The 19,604-nt window shown below is 45.7% G+C and overlaps 1 protein-coding gene across 2 annotated transcripts in view; it reads left to right on the forward strand.

Annotated features, from left to right (window-relative positions):
• ATPAF1 (ATP synthase mitochondrial F1 complex assembly factor 1) overlaps window positions 1-7,213 on the forward strand; it is a 28,986-nt gene extending 21,773 nt beyond the window's left edge. For both annotated transcript variants that reach the window (XM_025856805.2, XM_025856804.2), the window contains one exon: window positions 4,367-7,213. In XM_025856805.2, coding sequence (XP_025712590.2) covers window positions 4,367-4,561 — 195 coding nt within the window. In that variant the 3' untranslated portion in view covers window positions 4,562-7,213. The remainder of the gene's footprint in view (window positions 1-4,366) is intronic.
• The last annotated feature ends 12,391 nt before the right edge of the window (window positions 7,214-19,604 follow it).

A 19,604-nucleotide genomic window follows, 5' to 3' on the forward strand; every position in this document is an offset into this window, starting at 1 on the left:
TTTTAGAAGGCCCATGAGTTAAAAATGTGTTCTACATCCTTAAATGGTTGGAGAGGGGAGGGACGGAACTAAAGAAGAATAATACTTCGTGGCCTGTGAAAAGTGTTTGAAATTCAAATTTCAGTGTCTGTAAATAAAGTTTTATTGGAACGCTACCATGCTTATTATTTACACATTATCTGTGGCTGCTTTAGGTCCACACCAGAGTTAAGTAGTTGCCACAGAGACTGTAGGGCCAGCAGAACCTAAAATATTAACTGTCTATCCCTTTACAGAAAGTGTCGACATGCGGTCTAGAAAAATGGAAGAGAGAATGGCTATGTGGGTACAGGCACAGAGAGAGGGCTGAGTTTGGGGTTTAACTGGAGTTATGGTTCAGCCAAGTGATCTGATGAAGTAAGCAGGGACCAGAAAGTTAAAGTGAGTGCAAAAGAATGATGATAATTACTGACCATGGGATGCAAGCTGGATAAAGAGGGAAGTGAAAACATAAGGAAGGTTAGACACTGTAAGAATTGTGAGTCCTGGTGGAGTTAAAGGATTTTTGAAGTTGGGAGATAGGAAATATATGGGGTGCCTGGGTAGCTCAGTTGTTAAGTGTCTGACTCTTGATCTCAAGGTCATGATCTCAGGGTTGTGAATTCAAGCCCCTATCATTAACTAATTAATTAGGAAATAGTAATAGACCGAGCGTGGCTGTTTGAAATTGAGATTTGGAGGGGATATAGTTACCAATAATGACAAGGTTTAAGATTGGCCCACAAGAAGGAGAGAGTGACACAGAGACTTTAGTTTCTGGTCTTCAATAAAGCCCAGCATCTAACCATATTGAGAGTGGACTCTGGAGGTGACAGGAGGTCCTTCTCCGCTCTGGCATTTTTACCACCTCACTCTGGTGGTCTCAAACTGCTACACATGCCTCATCAACGTGAAAATTTGCTTCCTGGCCTTATAATAGTGGACAACATACCAAACAACATAGATTTGCCTTGTAGAAATCAATTTGGCTGTGAGCTTCTTAGGTAGTACAGAACTAGACATGTTAGAATTTATTGTAGGGGTACACGATTCAGAGATGGGAAATGTAGAAATGTAATATATGATCCCTTGCTACTCATGCATGAATTTGCACTTTGGCATAGTACTTCCAAATACAGTAAAGCAAATGAATAGAAATATACAGAAACTAGAGGTTTCTTCTGAACTAATAACCTTAATGCTGAAATTTAGGAGAATATTTGAAAACCTTATTTGGTGCCACCTCTGTGTCAGTAGATGCTTTCATTGGAATGCAGCCAGTGCTTGGGTGGAGTGCTAGGATGCTCATGCAGGGGATGTTCCCTGGCCCAGAAGGAGGAAGAAGAGAGATCCTAGAAATGACACCTGGGCTGAATCTCAAAAGATGAGCAGGAGTTTAGCCAGATAAAGAAAGGGGGGAGGGGAAGAGGAATGTTCCAAATAGAGGGAATAGCATAAGTACATGTTAGGACACATAAAATGACTTGAGGTATTACAAACAGTTTGGTATCATCAATATATTAAAAAGAAGGTTTGGTGGGTTGTAAAAAAAAAAAAAAAAAAAAAGGTTTGGTGGGTTGTGTTTAGAGGTTTGGCTTTATCCCGAGGACATGAAAGTGTCATGAAAGGGTTTTGAACAGGGAGTAACACGTAAAGAGTTAGACTTCAATGCTATTAATCTTAATTATTTGCTTCATAAATATTTTTTAGTTCTATCCCAATCAGTGTGATCATTTAAAAGACAGTTGCAGTAGTGTGAGCAAGAGATAGTTAAGACTTCAGAGTAAAATAGTAAGGATAGTGGAGAGAGAATGACCCCAGAAATATATGGGGAGTAAAATGGGCAGGACTTGGTAAGGTGATAGTATCTACGAAGACTCAAAGAAAGGGAGGAATCAGGTTTGTTAGTATACCTCCTTACTGAGCAACATAGGAATTAATACGTTTATCTTCTCCGGTCCTCGAAAAGTAGGAGACTACTGTTTCATGTTGAGAACTAAGGCAGTGGGGAGAGGGTTTTCCATAACCCTCCATGAGAGATAAATACACATGTCTCCTTACCCACCATACTAGTGGTCTTTAAACTAGTGGTCAGAAACCTTTATCAAAACAAAATCTTATTTTTTTTAAGATTGATTTATTTATTTGAGAGAGAGAACAAGAGAGCCAGGGGGCGAGGGGGGCCTGCAGAGGGAGAGGGAAAGAGTCTACTGATGTGGGTCTCGAGATCATGACCTGAGCCAAAATCAGGAGTCAGACATTTAACCAACTGAGCCACCCAGGCGCCCCCAGACAAGATCTTATTATGTGAAACTGATGATAAAACAGCTAAAACAGAGGTGAAGGGACCTGAGGCACTTCCACAGAGCCTCTAGAACTCTGCATTTTGAACAGCACTGTTCTAGAATGAATACAGCCGAAACTACCCCTACCTCTACTATCCTGAGCCTCAAATTAAAGTCAGTTATCAGAGGTCCCTATAGTTCATGGGCCCAGAAAGTAGTGGTATCTGCCTCCAATAATGGCAGTGTGCTTGCTTTAGAAACAAGTTTACTCTTGAGGCATGTTTGAGTATAGGAAAGGTAAAATTGATGAATTAGGGTTATCAGCCTTGATCAGTCTTAATTATCTTGCTCCACCAGAAACAGTATCAGGATGAAGTAGAGGGAGTACCAGTCTAGGGAGTCCAGAGGTTTGCCACTTGCTAGTCATAAGACCTTGGGCCCATCCCTGAACCTCATCTCCTTTGGTTTCCTGGCCTAGTAAATGAAGACTGGGTGATCTCTGAGGCCCCTTCTAGCTCTGAAATTCTATTAATTTGAAATAGCCAGCGTTTTGGAAAAAGGCTTTTGATTGAAAATCCAGTCTCAGAGATTAGTCCCTGCCTATGAGAAACGACCTGAAAGCCCCCTGGGAGGGAGTGGAGGTAAAGGAGCCTCTGGTATTTATAAATCCGTTTTCATCATTCTGTAGCTAGATATAGCACACTTTTGATAGTTTTAGTGGGAATTTTCCAGGATCTTGGGGGGTTGGGGTTTGGCCATACGAACGCAGTGATAATGAATAAGTGCCCTCTGGCCAGCTAGGATGAGTGAAATGTATAGGAAGTAAAAGTACTAGTAGTTTGAGGACATTGCTTTATAAGGTTTTGAGAGTAGAGTATATAGCTGTGTCCTGACCCCACCTCTGTTACACAGTGTGCACCATGTCTCTGCCACTGAGCTTTAGAGAGAAGGTGGACCCTCTGCTTCTCTGGGGCTTTGCTGGCAGAGTAGTTAGAGGTAGCTGCATAGCAGATTACTGCTAAACTTAGTGGCTTGAAACACACACACACACACACACACACACACACACCATTTAGCATAGAGTCTGTCATGAAGTCACACCACACACACACACACACACACACACCATTTAGCATAGAATCTGTCATGAAGTTGCTGCCAAGATGTTGGCTCAGGCCATAGTCACCTGAAGAAGGTTGATTGGGCTCAAGGATCCACTTCCAAGCCCGCTCACATGGCTGTCGGCAAGAAGCCTCATTTCCTTGCCCCATCAGCTTCTTCGTCGGGCTACTTGAATGTCCTCATGACTTTGGCAGCTGACTTTCCCCAGAGTGAGTAATTCAAGAGAGAGAGCAAGACACAAGCTGCGGTGTCTAATGTGACTTCGTAGCAGAGGTCATTCTCGCATCGTTTCACCATGGTCCATTTGAAAGAAGGAAGTCAGTAAGTACAGCCTACACTCAAGGAAAGGGAAACTAGGCTCCCTCAAAGAGAGAAGGGTCATAGAATTTGTGGACAAATTATAGAACTACACAGCTGGCTTCAGCACTACTTTTCTGACTGAGGTGGTATCAGAAACAGGTTTTACTCAAGAGTATGTCTGGTTAGTTAAGAACTCAGTAGTGACTCGAAAACTGGTTCTAGAAGCTGAGTAACTATTGCTCTTCCCCACCCCCCTTGAAGATATACTTAATAGTTACTAAGGAACTGAATGAAGAGGGACATTTCAAACATATGTGTTACTTTATTCAGCAAACATTGGCTAGATATGACCATGTGCAGGGATGTCAAGCAAGCATGTACTTTGAGGAATTCATACAAGGGAAGATGGACAAAAAAGCAGAAGAGAAAAGGACAGATACAATATAGTATGACACATACTATGGTAGAGGTCAGCATGGGGTAATTTGGGTGCATAGACAAGGGGCACCTTACCAAGACTTGGATGTTTGGGAGTCAGAAGCTTTCTGAAAACAGTGACTCCTGGGTAAGACCCCTCCACTTGCCACAGAGCGTTATGGCCCTGTGCAGGGAATGACCTCACTATTCTTTTTATCTTACAGAATGTTGCTGAGGCACAGTGCATTGCCAACCAAGTTCAGCTCTTCTATGCCACTGACCGGAAGGAGACCTATGGGTTAGTGGAGACCTTTAACTTCAGACCAAATGAGTTCAAATATATGTCTGTCATCGCTGAATTGGAGCAAAGTGGACTTGGAGCAGAACTGAAGTGTGCCCAGAACCAGGATAAGACTTAGAGCTGTGAGGGCTGGCTTACAGAGTCTGCTTAGCCCAGGGTAGTTTTCTACAGCCCACCTGCCCCTTGAACTTTTGGGAGCTTAGGAGCTATAAGGAGCAGTCTCTAATGGGTTGTCTTGTGTGCTTATTGCAAGAAGTAATCGTGGACGTGAGCCCTATTACTTGATATTCAGGAACAGAGGTACCCAAACATTCTGATAATTATCTCCCAGCATACTTAAGCTTTCCTTTTAAAGTGTTTGGGGTCATAACCAGAGAGAGCTAAGGATCCACAGGATGGCAACTTGACTTTACACAGTATAATAGTGCTACGTATCTCCTTTTGACCACACAGCTCCTGGATGATTAGTTCTTCATATTTATAAACTTGTGACAGGATAGTAAGCTTGAAGACCTGCTGTAGTTAGATGTGGGCTTTGCATACTCTTCCTATGTGCCCCTTGGCTGGCCAAAGGTATAGCACAAATATCCTGTTTAGACTCTAGAACGACCAGATATTGCCATCAGGATTCAGACTTCACCTAGATGTCCCCAGAGTGCCTCTAGTGTAGCTGGTTTGGAGCGTCAGTAGATTTCGGGTCTAGTGAAACACACAAGTACGGTGCCGGCGTACTTTTAAACCACAGTTTGTTACACCTGTTCCTCTAACTCTGCCTGTTAGAAGCTGTGTATTTGGAGAGGGTGGATCAGTGCAGTGTAAGTAAATCCACACTTTAGTAAGGAGAGGATCCATCCTGATTTGCATGTTTTGTTTTGTTTCATTTTTTTAAAACAACTCTAAGCCATGCCAGTACTGTATGAAAAAATAGGTGGAAGCAAATGTTCCCAAACTGGGTATGGGGGAAATGTAGCAATAAAATAAAGTCTGGCTTACAGTCTTTTTACACTGAGCAGTGAAATCTAACCTATGTGCTGTCCTTGGTGTCAGTGCAAATCTCATCTTTGGACTCAGCATTTGCTTGAAATGCCACAAATAAGAAAGGCGTTCCCCGGCACTGGAAGCTCCCATTTGGTTTGTAGTGTCACTGCTGTGGCTCCAAGCTCAGTGCTAGAAGAGGGCAGTGGTTACACACCAGCCTCCTGAATCTGAGGTCCCAGGGCCCCCAGTAGTGTTGTGGACCCCCTTTACTATGCCTTGCCTTTTCTTGATCTGGTGTGCTCCACTTTGCTACTCCTGCCTGAGGCCTGCTTGTGTGACACTGAGTCGGTAAGTGGGAAGGTAACCGGTAGTTGCAGCTGGTGTGCTTGTGTATTTTCTTTATTACGGAAGTTTATTTATAGGTTGGACCTGTCCCCGAGCTCTTTAGATGGGATTGGACTTCGTGTTATTTTCTGGGCTGTGTCTGTTTTGTAATCCTTCTGAGTCTGTGTGTAGAAAGAGATAGTGTTTCTTAAACCTGGAATCGCTGCTAGCCTTTCACAGTTTCTCTAAAGGTTGAGCTGTTTCCTGATGCAAATTCTGGACCTGCCTCTCGTTCTGACAGTTACTTTTTTGAGAAACTTGAGTCTGGATGTTTTGAGTCCCAGGAATCTTTGGCATCAGGTGGAGTTGCCTCCGTGGGTATCCGGTTATGTTTGCTTTTCCCTTCAGATGGACCCAGTTCTTGGCCATTGTACATTTTCAGAACGCCTCCACCAGAGGGTGAAAAGATGATGGGAGAAGAAATAAGAATTGGCTGCTCGTTCCTCCCAGCCTTGCCCTAAATCCCCATTTGCCAGAAAGGGATGTATACATGGACAGTTACATTGGACATGATCAAAATGCCATCTGGCTATTCTTTATATTTACCTGGTACGATCTGGCAAAGAACCAAAAGAAAATGTTAACAGTCAGTAAATTTGTACCCAGGTGCAACATGGTGTTATAGAAAGTGGACAAGCTTTAGAGTTAAATGAATCTGGGTTCAGATGTCAGTGTTGGGATTCATTAGCTCTATGTTGTTGAACAAATTACTTAAACCCTCTGATTCTATTTCTCTGTCTATAAAATGTGGATGATAATAATAATATCTACCTCATAGGATTATTGTGAGAATTAAATAGGCTTATACATAGACTACAGTAGAGCTTAATAAATGTCAACACCCTTCCTCTTTTCTAATTCCCCTCTTCTCTTTAAAGACCAACACAAATTACCATTTCAGACATGCAGGTCATTCTTCATTGCAGTGTAAAAAGCAAACCTTATCTCAGAAGTTCTCAAACCTTAAGTTACAATAGAATTGCCTAGAGCACTTTAAAATGCAGATTCTCAGGTATCCCAACCTGCTGGATCATAATCTTTGCAGGAAGTGCTGGGAGTCTGCATTTAATATGTGCTTCAAATGATTTGGATGTAGGTCATTAACCAGTTAACACTTTGAGAACCATTGCCTTACTGTTCTTCACAAAAAAACACCCATTAGCAAGATCTTTCTTTCCTGTGGACATTAAACTTAGGATTGGTTCCTTTGCTCTTGCCCCCCATAGTGGTCTCCCTTTGCATTCTTTACAGTATAAGTATGTATGTATGTATCTTTTTTCCCCACTAGACTGTGAGCTCCTTGAGGGCCAGGGTTTATCTCCATTCCCAGTGCCAAGGACATGGCCTGGAACATAGAAGATACTCAGTTGTTTGTTGAATAAATAAGTGACATGGATTTTAGCCAAAACATTATCTTGTTATGTATATGTACCTATAATTAAATACTCTGAATTTAAGAGACTCTCTCAACACACATAGATTGGAACTTAGTAGTAATATTTGCAAGCCAAGATGCCAAGCTTATACACCATCTCGGTATCTCACCAATCCTCTGGCATGACCTTGGCGGGCTGTGGGCTCCGGGCAATTCAGCAGTCCCTCACAGAGCACTTACTCCAACAACCGCCATGTTAGGTGTGCCGACACAGGAAGTTAAGGAGGATGATCCCTGATCTCCAGGTCTGTTCTGGCCACTGCCCATGTCTCTCTGCCCTCGGGCCTCACATCTAGCACCTCATCACAGTTTGCTTTGTCCTGTTCTCAGATTGTTTATGCTGCTACTTCTTTCCTCAAACAGTTTGGAAGCAGGAACTACGTGTTCTGGGTTTTTTTGCAGTCTCCACAATACCGATGTCTTGTTCAGTCTTAGAGAAGAGGTATAAACGCCCACCCCCGGTCATTTGATTTAGCATTGATTCAGCAATCATTAATATTTATTGAGCACCTATTCTGTGCCAAGCATAGTTATAGGAAACTGGGGAATACAGCAACAAATAGGACAAATAAGGCCCCTGTTTTCATGGAGTTTATATCCTTGTGGAGAAGACAAATGACTAAACTAATAAGATTATTTCAAATACTGGTAGTGCTATGAAAATTAAAAAAAAATAGTGTGCTAGAATGTGGAGTGGAAGCAATAACCTAGTGGTCAGGAGAGCCATCTCTGCAGAGGCGAGAGCCAATACATGAGTTGAGGGAAAGTAGCAGGTTGAGAGAATGGCAAGTGCTGAGGCCTTTGCAGCAGGGCCCGGCTAAGCATGAGTGTTTCTGGGCAGATTTCAGGGTTCATTCCTTGCCCTTGAGGAGCTCACAGTTGAGCAAGCAAGACATATGAATAATTAAAATACAAGGCAAATGGCCCAGTGCTATCCCAGAAGAGGGGCAAGGAGGGCTCAAGAGCACTACTGGGTACCGTGGGGATGCACATCTTCCCTGACCGTGGCCCCCACCAAGAAGTGCTTATGGTTTTAAAAGAGAATAACAGGCAGACGATATCACAGTCTCAAAAAATATGTGCTCCGTGCAGAGAGGTCCGGTGAGCTTAGAGCTGGCCTCACAATTTATACACATTAATGGTAACCACTAGCATGGATTACTGGAAGCTCACTACGTGCCAGGCGCTGAGCAAGCCCTTTGTATGTATCAGCTCTGCCCTTCTCACAAGCCTGTGAGGTCAGCAGGAACCTGCTGGTTGGTGAGACGTGTGGCTGCTCTCTGTGGACCAACCCTGTCTTTCCCTACTTCCAGCTCAGAGGAGATGGCAGCCTCCCAGTTACCCCTAACCCTAGCTCCAGCAGCCAGCCCAGGCCCTGAGAAATCATGGGTGGCTCCGGAATCAGCCCTTGCTCTGAGACACAAGTATGCCACTTTTCCTGCTGTCAGCTAAAGAACAAAATGCATGTGTTAGACATTTCTAATTTCTCCAAACTCTATTTCAAAAGGCAGTGTGTCCCAACTAAGGAGAACTTGTTTTGTGCTGCCCGGAGCACTTTGGTCTTGGCAGTTCTCCTAATGTGGCAGGTTGGTGGCAGCATTTCTATCCCTGTTCTGCTGAAGGAGAGACTTGGTACACGAAAAGGGAAGAGATGACTGAAAGGTCACTGCCTGCATCAGGAGCCAAGCCAGGAATAGAAGGCGACTGTCCACGCTCCAGACTTAATGGTGTCATTTGTAACATCCAGTGAGCAGACTCATCTCTCATTTTCATAGGACCACCTCTGAGCTCTGAGGACCTCAGGAGCTGAAAGGGCTGCAAGAAAAATCGGTTCAAACCATTAGGAATCTTCCCAGGCTCCCCTGAGCTTTCAGAACCAAGTCCCTTTCAGTTAGCTCACAGGACACAGGAACTTCAGGATCTGGTCAGCTTCTCCAGGCCCCTCTCGGGCTAGGCCCCCACCTACTCCCTTAGCTCCACTCATTCTGGATGAGCAGCAGTTTCCAGAATAACCTGTGAGCTTCTCACCTCTGTGCTGGTCTTTGGATATGTCTGCCTGCCTCAAATGCCATTCTCCCTTCATCAGGTTAATTCTTACATGCCTTTCAGAGCTCCACGGAAGCATCCAGAGCCTTGCCTGACATCTGCCCCCCTCCCTGATGCCCATCATGTGCTCCTCTGTGCTTCCCCAGCATTTTGTGCCCCACCTGTACAAGGCTGTCACTCCCTTAGACTGGACACTTTTTGGAGACAGGGATCATATCTTACTGGACATTATCTTTCCAGGGTCCAGCATGAAGCCTACACAGAGAGATAAGATACCCAGCGAATGTGGAATAAATTCCTCTTCGATGACTGCTCAACTCAGACCACCTGTGTCTATAAACATCCCTTGCAATGAGATCCAGCCCTGGCAAAACATATTGTGATTATGTCCCAGCCCAGGCAGTGGGCATTTTACTTGCTCTTATTACGGAGGCTGCATGTAGAAAACAAAACCATGGGGCCATCATTGGAGGCAGCCAGGTTCAGGGTATATAAGCAGGAAAAACTGAGAGACAGCGTCCAAACTTTTGGAGCAAGATCATTATTTTATTTATTTATTTATTTTAAGATTTTATTTATTTTAAGATTTTATTTATTTGACAGAGAGCACAAGTAGGCAGAGTGGCAGGCAGAGGGAGAGGGAGAAGCAGGCTCTGCTGAGCAGGGAGCTGGACATGGGGCTCGATCCCAGGACCCTGGGATCACGACCTGAGCCGAAGGCAGCCGCTCAACCGACTGAGCCATGCAGGTGCCCCAAGATCATTATTTTAAAGCATGTTCAAGCTCCTGTCTTGGCTTACCAAGTCTTAACATTAAAAAAGACCTTGGAGACTCCAGTCGCTAGTTTTCAACTATGCTTCAGGGAATGCCAACAGTTCTTTAGAGGTAGGGATCCTGGGAGCCTGGTCCTTATTACTGCTAACTCAACCAGAGAAGCAGGGTGTTATTTACTGGGCTTCCCCTAAGCTGTCATTTGAAGAAACAGTTTCTCCAAGAAAGATTGAAAAACCGTGGTCTAGTTGAACCTCCCGCCATGACAGCAGCCCTCTCTACAGCATCCCCTAGCCCCAGGGCAACTATTTGAAAACTTCCAGAGCCTGGGAGCTGTCCCACCTGCTAGCTGACCTGGGCCCTGCTGAGACAGCTGAGTGATAACAAGTTCTTCCCCACGCTGCACTGAGACCTAGCCAGCTCTCAGTCCTCATCTCACTGGGCTTCGTTCTGCCCACCATTGCTGGAGCCTTCCAGAAAAGTCTGTTCACTTTACTACCACCACAGCAGCTCTCAAGTTGCCTTGAAGTCTTTGCAGCAGATGAAACCACCTTCTGTCTTTCCTTGTATGACTCGAAACCCCAGCCCCTGCTTATGGAAAGTCTAACGCACCAGTATCTGTCTCACACTGGGGCCTGGAGCTGAGCCTAAGATGACTTTGTGGGGTAACCAGAGTGGACGTAGGGTGGTGGTCCCTTGGGAGTTGCCATGGCCCTCCTGGCAGCCATCTCCCCACCCTGCCGCCCCTCACTGAGGTCACCTGACACCCCTCCACCTTGTCCTTTTCTCCCTTTTGTCCCCCTCCCACCCTCTACTGTCTCCCAGTGAGTAGTAAAAAAGCAGTTTGACACCCTGCTTGTCAAACATGGTTTTTCCTATCCAGAACTCCTGGCTTCGAGGCTTCTATACATATCCCGGTTTCTCATCTGGCTGGTTGCAGGCCAGTGTGCCCATCACATCTTGACTTGAATCTTGATTCTGTTGCCCAGCACCTGTGTCCCTCTCAACGCGTGGTACTCACTTTTCCTTGGTCTTCTACTTCTGTCATGGCAGTTATCAGAGATAAGTGGTATCCCCTCAAGTGTTTCACTTAACCACTCCCCTCCAAAAAAAAAAAAAAAATCCCTGCTTTGGTTTGCAGTTTCACTACTGGGCCATTTTTGACTTTTGGTCCACTGTGATCCCCAGATCATTTTTGCTGAAGCCATTATTATTCCCACTGTTATGATGTGGCACGAATCCCCGCCTTGCACTCATATTTCTTCAACCCACATTTATTCTCCCATGTTGACCTCCCTCTGGTATGGTGGGAAGTAGCTGACAGATCTTATATTTTGCAGGGGAAGGGAGGGAGCAGAGAGGTACTTTGCTGAGCCTCACTTGGTACATGACTCCCAGGAGACTCTGAGATGTTTGCGTCCACTACTTAAGTTTCTTCCATTTGGTCTTTTTCAGCAGGACTGTGAGGATATTACTCCCATTTTACAAATGAGGACACTGGGGAGACAGCATTGGAGGTGTTAAGAGTAAGGTGTAAATTAGAATCCCAGGTCTGCCTTTGGACAAGTTACCCAGTCTGTTTGAAACTTTGTGTTCTCATCTGTAAATTAAAAAAAAAAAAAAAAAAGTCCTATCTCAAAAGAAAAGGATTAAATGATATGGCATATCATATCAGTGATATGTTATGTTTAGCAGTGTTTAGCACTATGCTTCACACATAATAAAAGTGCAAAACAGTAGCTGCCAGGTTTTTTTTTAAAAGATTTTATTTATTTATTTATTTGACAGACACAGCAAGAGGGGGAACACAAGCAGGGGGAGTGGGAGAGGGAGAAGCAGGCTTCCCGCCGAGCGGGGAGCCCGATGTGGGGCTCAATCCCAGGACCCTGGGACCATGACCTGAGCCGAAAGCAGACGCTTAACCGACTGAGCCACCCAGGCACCCCCATAGACCTACTTTTAAACACAAGTTTCTATTGTGCCATTCTTCCTGCACTATGTTGTCATTTCTAAAAATTCTCTTCCACGAATATAAAGAGGCTTGAGCAACAGGTATCATGCCAGACAGCACGGCAGTAGGAATATCATGCCAGACAGCACGGTAGTAGGAATATCATGCCAGAGAGCACAGCAGTAGGAATTTGGGGATCTCAAGGCTGGATTCACAAACTAGCAGGTAGGAGCAAGGAGGGGAAGGGTGGGTTAAGCCCAGACCAGAGCATACAGGTTGGAATGAGCACTGTTTATCTCTTCTGATCACCAGCTGACTGGACCCAGGGCCCATACCTAGGACAGGGTCAGGAACCAGGTGACACTTGGGAGTTTCGGGCCAAGGTGCAGGGCCTGCCTGATTATTGGTGGATGGCTTATCTGAGACCAAGTTCCTCCAGATTACAGACCTCCTCTTTCTTAGCTCATTAGACATAACAGTTTATAGCGTAGAGTCCAAAGCCATAATTTTCCCACCTGGTTGAGCATCAAAAACACCTGAACAACTTATCAAAGATATTGATTCTTAGGCCCCACCATGAACATATGGATTCTTTTGGTTGGGGTGAGGCCTGGGAAACCATTTATTTAAAAAAAAAATCTCCAGGTAATTCTGAGGCTCAGTCTGGTTTGGGAACTCCTGCAATAAGTTAATGATTTTACACCTGAAGAAAAAGGCCCCAAACCAAGCGAAATGATTTTCCCAATGTCACACAGTGTGTTGGTAGCAACATTCCTTCTCTCTCCTTGTTGCGTATTTTCTCTGCACTTCGGTTCCAGGCAGCCCACCTGTAAAATATCTGAAAAACAAGAGTTTGTTTATTATCTTCCTATAGGAAAGATTTCTGGGATGAGACTAGCTCTTCCTAGCATGTCCCAGGTAAGGACTCTGACGGATAACAAAGGAAAGTAGAGGCCTTCCCACTCTCTTTAGAGTCCATATGGCTTCCCTGTCTAATTGTAAGTGCTGAGAATTCCCCAGCTCATGACTCCTGGAGCCAAATGCTGGATTATCTGTGCCCGGCCCCTGCAGCTGCAAGGAGAATTGTGTGTTGCCTGCGCAGGCTGAAGCTCTCCATCCATCCTGTGCACATTTGCTCTTGCCTGTGGTGAGGGAGCAGAGGGGGATGATGTATGGAAGCTGGGCAGGCATGGGGGATGGATGGGAACTCAGCTATGGAGCTCGGCTGGGAGACTCACACCCCATTGGAATTGGGATTGATTGGCTGGAACTTTCTCGCCCTTCTCAGTTTGTCTCAGGCCAGCAGGCTGCACTGTGTCCTCTGGGCACCCCTGTGGAGAGGGAATTGCTGTCAAGGTCAGGGAAGTTCTGGGTATCTCAGTGGTGGTCTACCATGTACCTTCTTCCCAGAGGCAGAGACCCTCCACTCTAAAAACCAAGTGACCCTCAGATAGGCTTCTGTTCCTGAACCCCTTCTCACTGTGTTTGGGCTCCTTGTGTCTTTCTGCTTTTCTCCTTTTCTACCTGCAGCTCACCCTAACGACTTTCTCTCTTGGGTTCTATCCGTAGAATGTATGAAATATGACCCGCACTGGCAGATTTTGTAAGGGTATCAAAAGAGTGAGCGAGAAATCTAACATGGTGTCAAGGTTACTGAGGATGGTGGATGAACTTAATGCTATTTAGTGCTTTGACATGGATCCAGGTACAAATGTCCGTGTTATCATCTATTTTCCCAGGAGACCATTTTTAGAAAAATGTCTAGCTCCCTTTCAAGCTGATTTGCTCTCGTTTTCCCTGACTTAACTGGGTGGGTCATATGAGATAGCTCTTAAACCGTGCGTCTGCTAAGCACTCAGTGTGTTGGCAGGGGGGAGGGTGGGCATGATTGGAGTTAGGAGGCCTGGGTTTGAGTCCCAGCTCAGCCATTTTCAGGCTCTGCCTCTTGGCCAAGTAATTTCACCTTTTGGAGCTAGTCCTTGCCTCCCGGGGTTGTTACAGGACTCAAAAATGACCGGAGTGGTGAAAGCATTTTGTAAACCAAAAAGTTCCTTACAACTGTCAGTTGTTGCTACAGGGTGTCAGGGGAAGGGGTAAAATAAGTAACAGCCCACTTTTCAGGGTTTCCTGTGCAAAGGGAAGACAATCTCATGGGCCTCACCAGGGAGGCCATCTGCGGAGTGCTAAGAACTTTCTGTGCCAAGGGCTCCCCCATGAGGAGGATTGGTTCCAGGCAGCTGGTGTAATGGAAGGAGACTCCCTGGAAGAGGAGAGCACACCCTTATTTCCCTTTGCCTTGGGCAAAGCTGTGCTCCTCCAGCTGCTTCTAGAAAAAGCCCTAAACACAGCACCGCCCCCCACTCGCACCCCGCCCCGATGAGCTGGAGGACAACTGTGGGAAGTCACAAGCCGTCACAAGCTGCGCTGGCTGGTGGTGGAATACAGGCTGCGCAGAAGCGCCCCCCCCGCCCCCCCACTGCCTGACTGCTGCTTTCTGGCTGGGAAGGGATGCAGTGTTCCCTGCTCCGGAAAATGAAGCCAAGACGGGACCTCGGGGTTCTCCCAGAGAGAACTGTAGGGCAGAGTGTGGGGTGTCACCGTAACACGCCCAATGCCTTCTTCCCCTCGGTGTACCTTCTTTTTCCCTTGCCCACCCCTCCATCCCTCCCTTCCAGGGTCAACGAGAGGAAGGAATGAGAAAATGTATCTCAAGCACGGTACATAAAATGTTCACTGAAAAAATTTTCAACACATAACAATCTGGTTTCATATATACCCTTACCCACTTTCCCTTATTTATCTTTGGGCCCATCCCTCTCACTCCCTGTGCCTCATTTTCCCGATTTACTCTCAGGAAGTTAAAAGAAGTGATGATAATCACTGGGCCCTTCCCCTTTAAGAGCCAACCCTGTTATGACCTGTTGCACATAATGATCTTCTGTAGCCTCAGGTTTTTGTTTTCTTTTGTTTTGTTTCAAAGTAAGCTCTATGCCTAGAGTAGGGCTTGAACTCACCACCCTGAGATCAAGAGTCACGTGCTATACCAGCTGAGTCAGCCAGGAGCCCCAGTGCAGCCTCAGTTTTATGAGCTGTGAAATGGGACATGGAGGCCTGGTGGAAAATCCTTAGAAGACTGAGGCTTTTGTCATCACCCACAAAGCAAGGGCAAGGTCTGCGTGGGGGCCACGTACAGTACCTGCCATCTAGTAAGGCCTCAGTAAATACTTACAGAATAGAGTGAATGAACAAATGAACCAGATGGGCATACTGTTTTCACTCTACTGTACTGTCTCCATAAGGTGTTAAAGCTATACTAATTTACTACCATTATTACTAGAAGACATCACCCCGCCCTCTTAGAGGCCCTCCAGCTTTACCCCACCCCACAGGTGATAACAGGGAACAGGTAGAGGTTGTCTTAGTCTGTTTGGGTTGCTGTAACAGAATGCCATAGACTGGGTGGCTTAAAAACGACAGACATTTATTTTCGACAGTTCTGGAGGCTCGGCAGTCCAAAGTCAAGGCATCTTCAGTGTCTGGTGGGGACCTGCTTCCTCGTTCACAGACGGCCACCTTTTTGCTGTGTCCGCACGTGGTAGAAGAGGCAAGGGTACGCTGTGGGGTCTCTTTTTGTAAGGGCACTAATCTTATTCCTGAGGGTTCCATCCTCATGACCTCATCACCTCCCAAAGGCCCCACCTCCAAATACCATCACATTGGGCATTAGGTTTCAACATACGAATTTGCAGGGGAGTGATAGAAGCATTCATTCTGTACCAGATGTTCTCAAACCTCAGTGTTCTGAATAAACATCACTGGGGAGCTTCCTAAACAGCAGATTCTGAGACTCACCCCAGAGATCCTGAAACAAAATCAGTATGAGAGAGGCCCAGAAACCTGCCCTCATGTGGTTCCTTTTTTAAACTTAGTGTTAATAACTTTACTTATTATTGTTAATAAGTCAGTACTTATTATTTATTTAAAATACTTATTATTTAAGTAATACTAATTATTAAGTTTACTTATTAATAAGTTTCAACTTATTATTGAAATATTAAAATGTATACCTAAGTAGAGCCAAAAGTGTAATAGGTAATAAAGCCCAAGTCCCTATGACTCAGCATAAAAAATTTTCAACACATAACAATCTGGTTTCATATATACCCTTACCCACTTTCCCTCCAAATCCTGGACATCATATTGTTTCATCCATACATACATCTGTTGATATTTCTAAAAGACAAGTACTTTTAAAAAATCCTAAAGTAAATAACAATTCCTTACTATCAAAAGTGCAGTCATTCAAATTTCCCCAATTGTTTCATAAAATGTTTTATAGTTTATTTGTTCAAATCAGGATCCAGAGAAGATTTGCAACTGATATATCTTTTGGTCAGTTTTTTTAAAACTTATTTTTTAATAATTTTGGACTCACATAGGAGTTGCAAAAATGAGAGTTCCCATGTACCCCTCCCTCAGTTTCCCCCAGTGACAACATCTTACATAACCACACTAAGGGTCACAACCAGGAAACTGATATTAGTATAATGCTATTAAAACTATAGACTTTAGGGGTGCCTGGGTGGGTAGTCAGTTAAGCGGCTCTTTGTTTTGCCTCAGGTCATGATCTCAGGATCCTGGGATCAAGCCCTGTGTCTGGCCCCATGCCTACTATGGAGTCGGCTTGAGATTCTCTCCCTCTGCCTCCCCCGCCCCCCTCAAATAAAATAAATAAAATCTTTTTTAAAAAAACAAACTACAGACTTTATTTGGATTTCACCAGTTTTTATATCCCCTCATTTTTTTTTTTTTTTTTTTTTTGTATATAGTTCTATGAAATTTTACAACATGTACAGGTTTATGGACTTAGAATCAGGATGCAGACCTGTGACCCAGAGAAAGTCCCCTGTGCTATGTCTTTGTAGTCACACTCTCCTCCCCAACCCTAACTCTAGCGACCACTGGTCTGCTCTCCATCACAAGTAGGGACGGACAGAACTTCCTGTGCCGTGGGCTCTGTGGAAGGCTGAGCCTGGAACACTGGTGAACACCACCCCCCCTTTACTATCACCTCCCCTGGGAACTAACTGGGAACTCACCCCAGTGGTCGGAGGGTATGCACTTAGGGGAGGGGGCAGTGTCTATCAGAGCCATTTTGGGGGTCAGGGCAGAGGGTGGTGACGTTAGTCCTAAGGCCCTTATGCACACACTCTGCCTCCCACTCCAAGGGTGCGTAGGGAGGCTGGAGGGAGGAGCACCTTGGAGCACAAGCAGGCTATGTGGTTGGACGGCTCTGATGTGTCTCCTGTTGCCTGGGTCTGTGCCCCCTGCCTTCCAGGACCACGGGGACCAGTGCAATCCCTCTTCTACACATAAGCCTGCTGGATGCTTGAAGGCAGCACCCCCCAAAAGACTGGCTACAGCTTTTTGCAGTTTACAAGGACTATCACATCCGACCCTCACAGCTCTTCTGTGGGGCACGTATTATTATTGTTGTTGTTTCTATTTGACAGAAGGAGAAACAGACTCGGAGAGAATAAACGCATTGTCCAAAGTCACATAGAATTTTAACGTAAATCCTTTTTGACCTTGTCTTCTCCTGTCACATTCCCTTGAACTTTGTCTTTCTCAAGCTAAAGGCAGTCAGCTCAATTCCTCTTATTGCCATGACATATCCCTCACTTTTTCCTCACTACCAGGATGAAAAGACTCAGGATGAGAGATCCTGCCTTCTGGGCAGGGAGGGGCAGAAGCTGAAATAGAAAATTTTCTTGGGAGAGTGAAGGGAAGATGGGCACCATCAGGCTATAGATGCTGCCAGATACCTGGGTGGGGTGAGCTGGGGGTACTGTAGTTCATTCTGGGAGGAGTGTGCAAATGAGGGGGGCTTTCCTGGCACAGGAGGGCTGGGGAGTCCCCAGGGAGAGGTCACTCTGTATCAGTGGAGTCACCGGGTACAGGCCTATGGGGGCAGGAGTGGGAAGTTGGTCCTGTAAAGGCATTTGGAATGGTGGGGCTGGAAGATACTTTTGTGGTACAAAGGGGGAAAGTAGACTTTCCCAGAGACACACAGAGAAGGGCAGAGACTTTCCCAGACACACACAGCAGGGCAGGGGCCCAGGTCTAGCCACAGCCCAGCGGCCACCTGGAGCTCTCATAGAGGAGTCATGTGCTCAGGCTGTGCGGTGCAAGAGAGTACGTCCTCAACTAGGTCCTCGATGGCTCCCGCCAAGCTTTAGAGACAGGGCCTTATTTGAACCACTTATACTCAGGACACAGTGCCTATCCTATAGGGTTCCAGCATGCCATCAGAGAGGGCAGGAGTAACCTAAGTTCACACAGCTAATATGTGGTATAGCCAGGACCTTTCTCCAGGGTCTGGGTCTTAGTCCCAGAAGGGCCTCCTGGAAGAACACAGTCTCTCTAGCCCAGACTCAGAGCCATAAGAAGAGGGTACAGGTGTTTGAGGGATTTGGGGTCATCTCTGGCTTCTTCCAACCCTTCCATCTGCCTCCCATCCCACCTGCCAGCCTGTCAGCTTGTATTAAGGCAGGCACCAGGGAGCTCTGTGGATGAGCTGGGAATTACGAAGTGCCTTCAAAATGGATCATTTATATTGCCCACAACATAAGATTCTGTGCTTTTCACTCTTCACCAGGCAAACTCCTGCCCATCCTATAAAACCCAGCTCAGAGGTACAGCAAATAACCATGTACAAACCCACAGAGGGAGTCACATCACATTCCAAAGAATCTTACAGACCATGATCTCCGACCACAATGCAATATAATTAGAAGTCAACAAGAAAAATATAAACCTCCCATAGGCTGAGAAACTAAAACCATACTTCTAAATCATCCATGAGTTAAAGAGGAAATGACAATGAAATTTTGAAATATTTAGAACTGAATGATAAGGAAAGCATGAGCAGTTTCTATTTCCTTTGTGAAGTCACAGTCTCTGGGCCCATGTGCCAAACATTTATCTTCCGTTGCCTCTCCAGCTACACTCTGCACCCTCCTCCCTCCAGCTCTAGGCTCCGGAGCGCCCACCTCTATGGGCTGCATAGACATTCCCTTGTCCAGGGCTTCCATAGGATTTACCCCCAGTCCTTTGCACCATGATTGCTCTGAGCTGGGTATGCCTGTCAAGCTTAGGCCGCAGCTCCTGTCAGTAGCCCCCCCCCTCATAGTTGCCACTTTCACCACTCCCTCCCAGCACCCCTTCAGCTCGGGGTGACAGCTTCGGCCTAGGGCAGATGGCAAAGGGCTGCTCTTGCTAGCCCTTCAGTGATATGCCACCCCTGTGGTTTCCCTGCACCCTGACTACACCTCTAAATAGTGCTTTCCTTAAACTCTCCTCAAAGGGCCCAATTTGAGTGTTCCATGTGCTTCCTGTGGATAACCCCATGCTTACAAAGTGCTCGCCAGCAGTCCCTAACCGTGTTCTCACTTCTGGATGACTGAGCTCTGACCTTATGTTATCCCTCTCTGGGTTGTCCCTACTGCTAACTTGTCAGCACCTGAGGTCAGCAACAGGGTCAGCTTCATCACCTGGTCTACTCTCAGGGCACAGAAAAGGTATTGATTAGGATAT

This window comes from Callorhinus ursinus, unplaced genomic scaffold (genome assembly GCF_003265705.2).
Source record: "Callorhinus ursinus isolate GAN/ISIS: 27379988/994484 unplaced genomic scaffold, GSC_fseal_2.0 scaffold18, whole genome shotgun sequence".
NCBI classification, from domain to species: domain Eukaryota; kingdom Metazoa; phylum Chordata; class Mammalia; order Carnivora; family Otariidae; genus Callorhinus; species Callorhinus ursinus.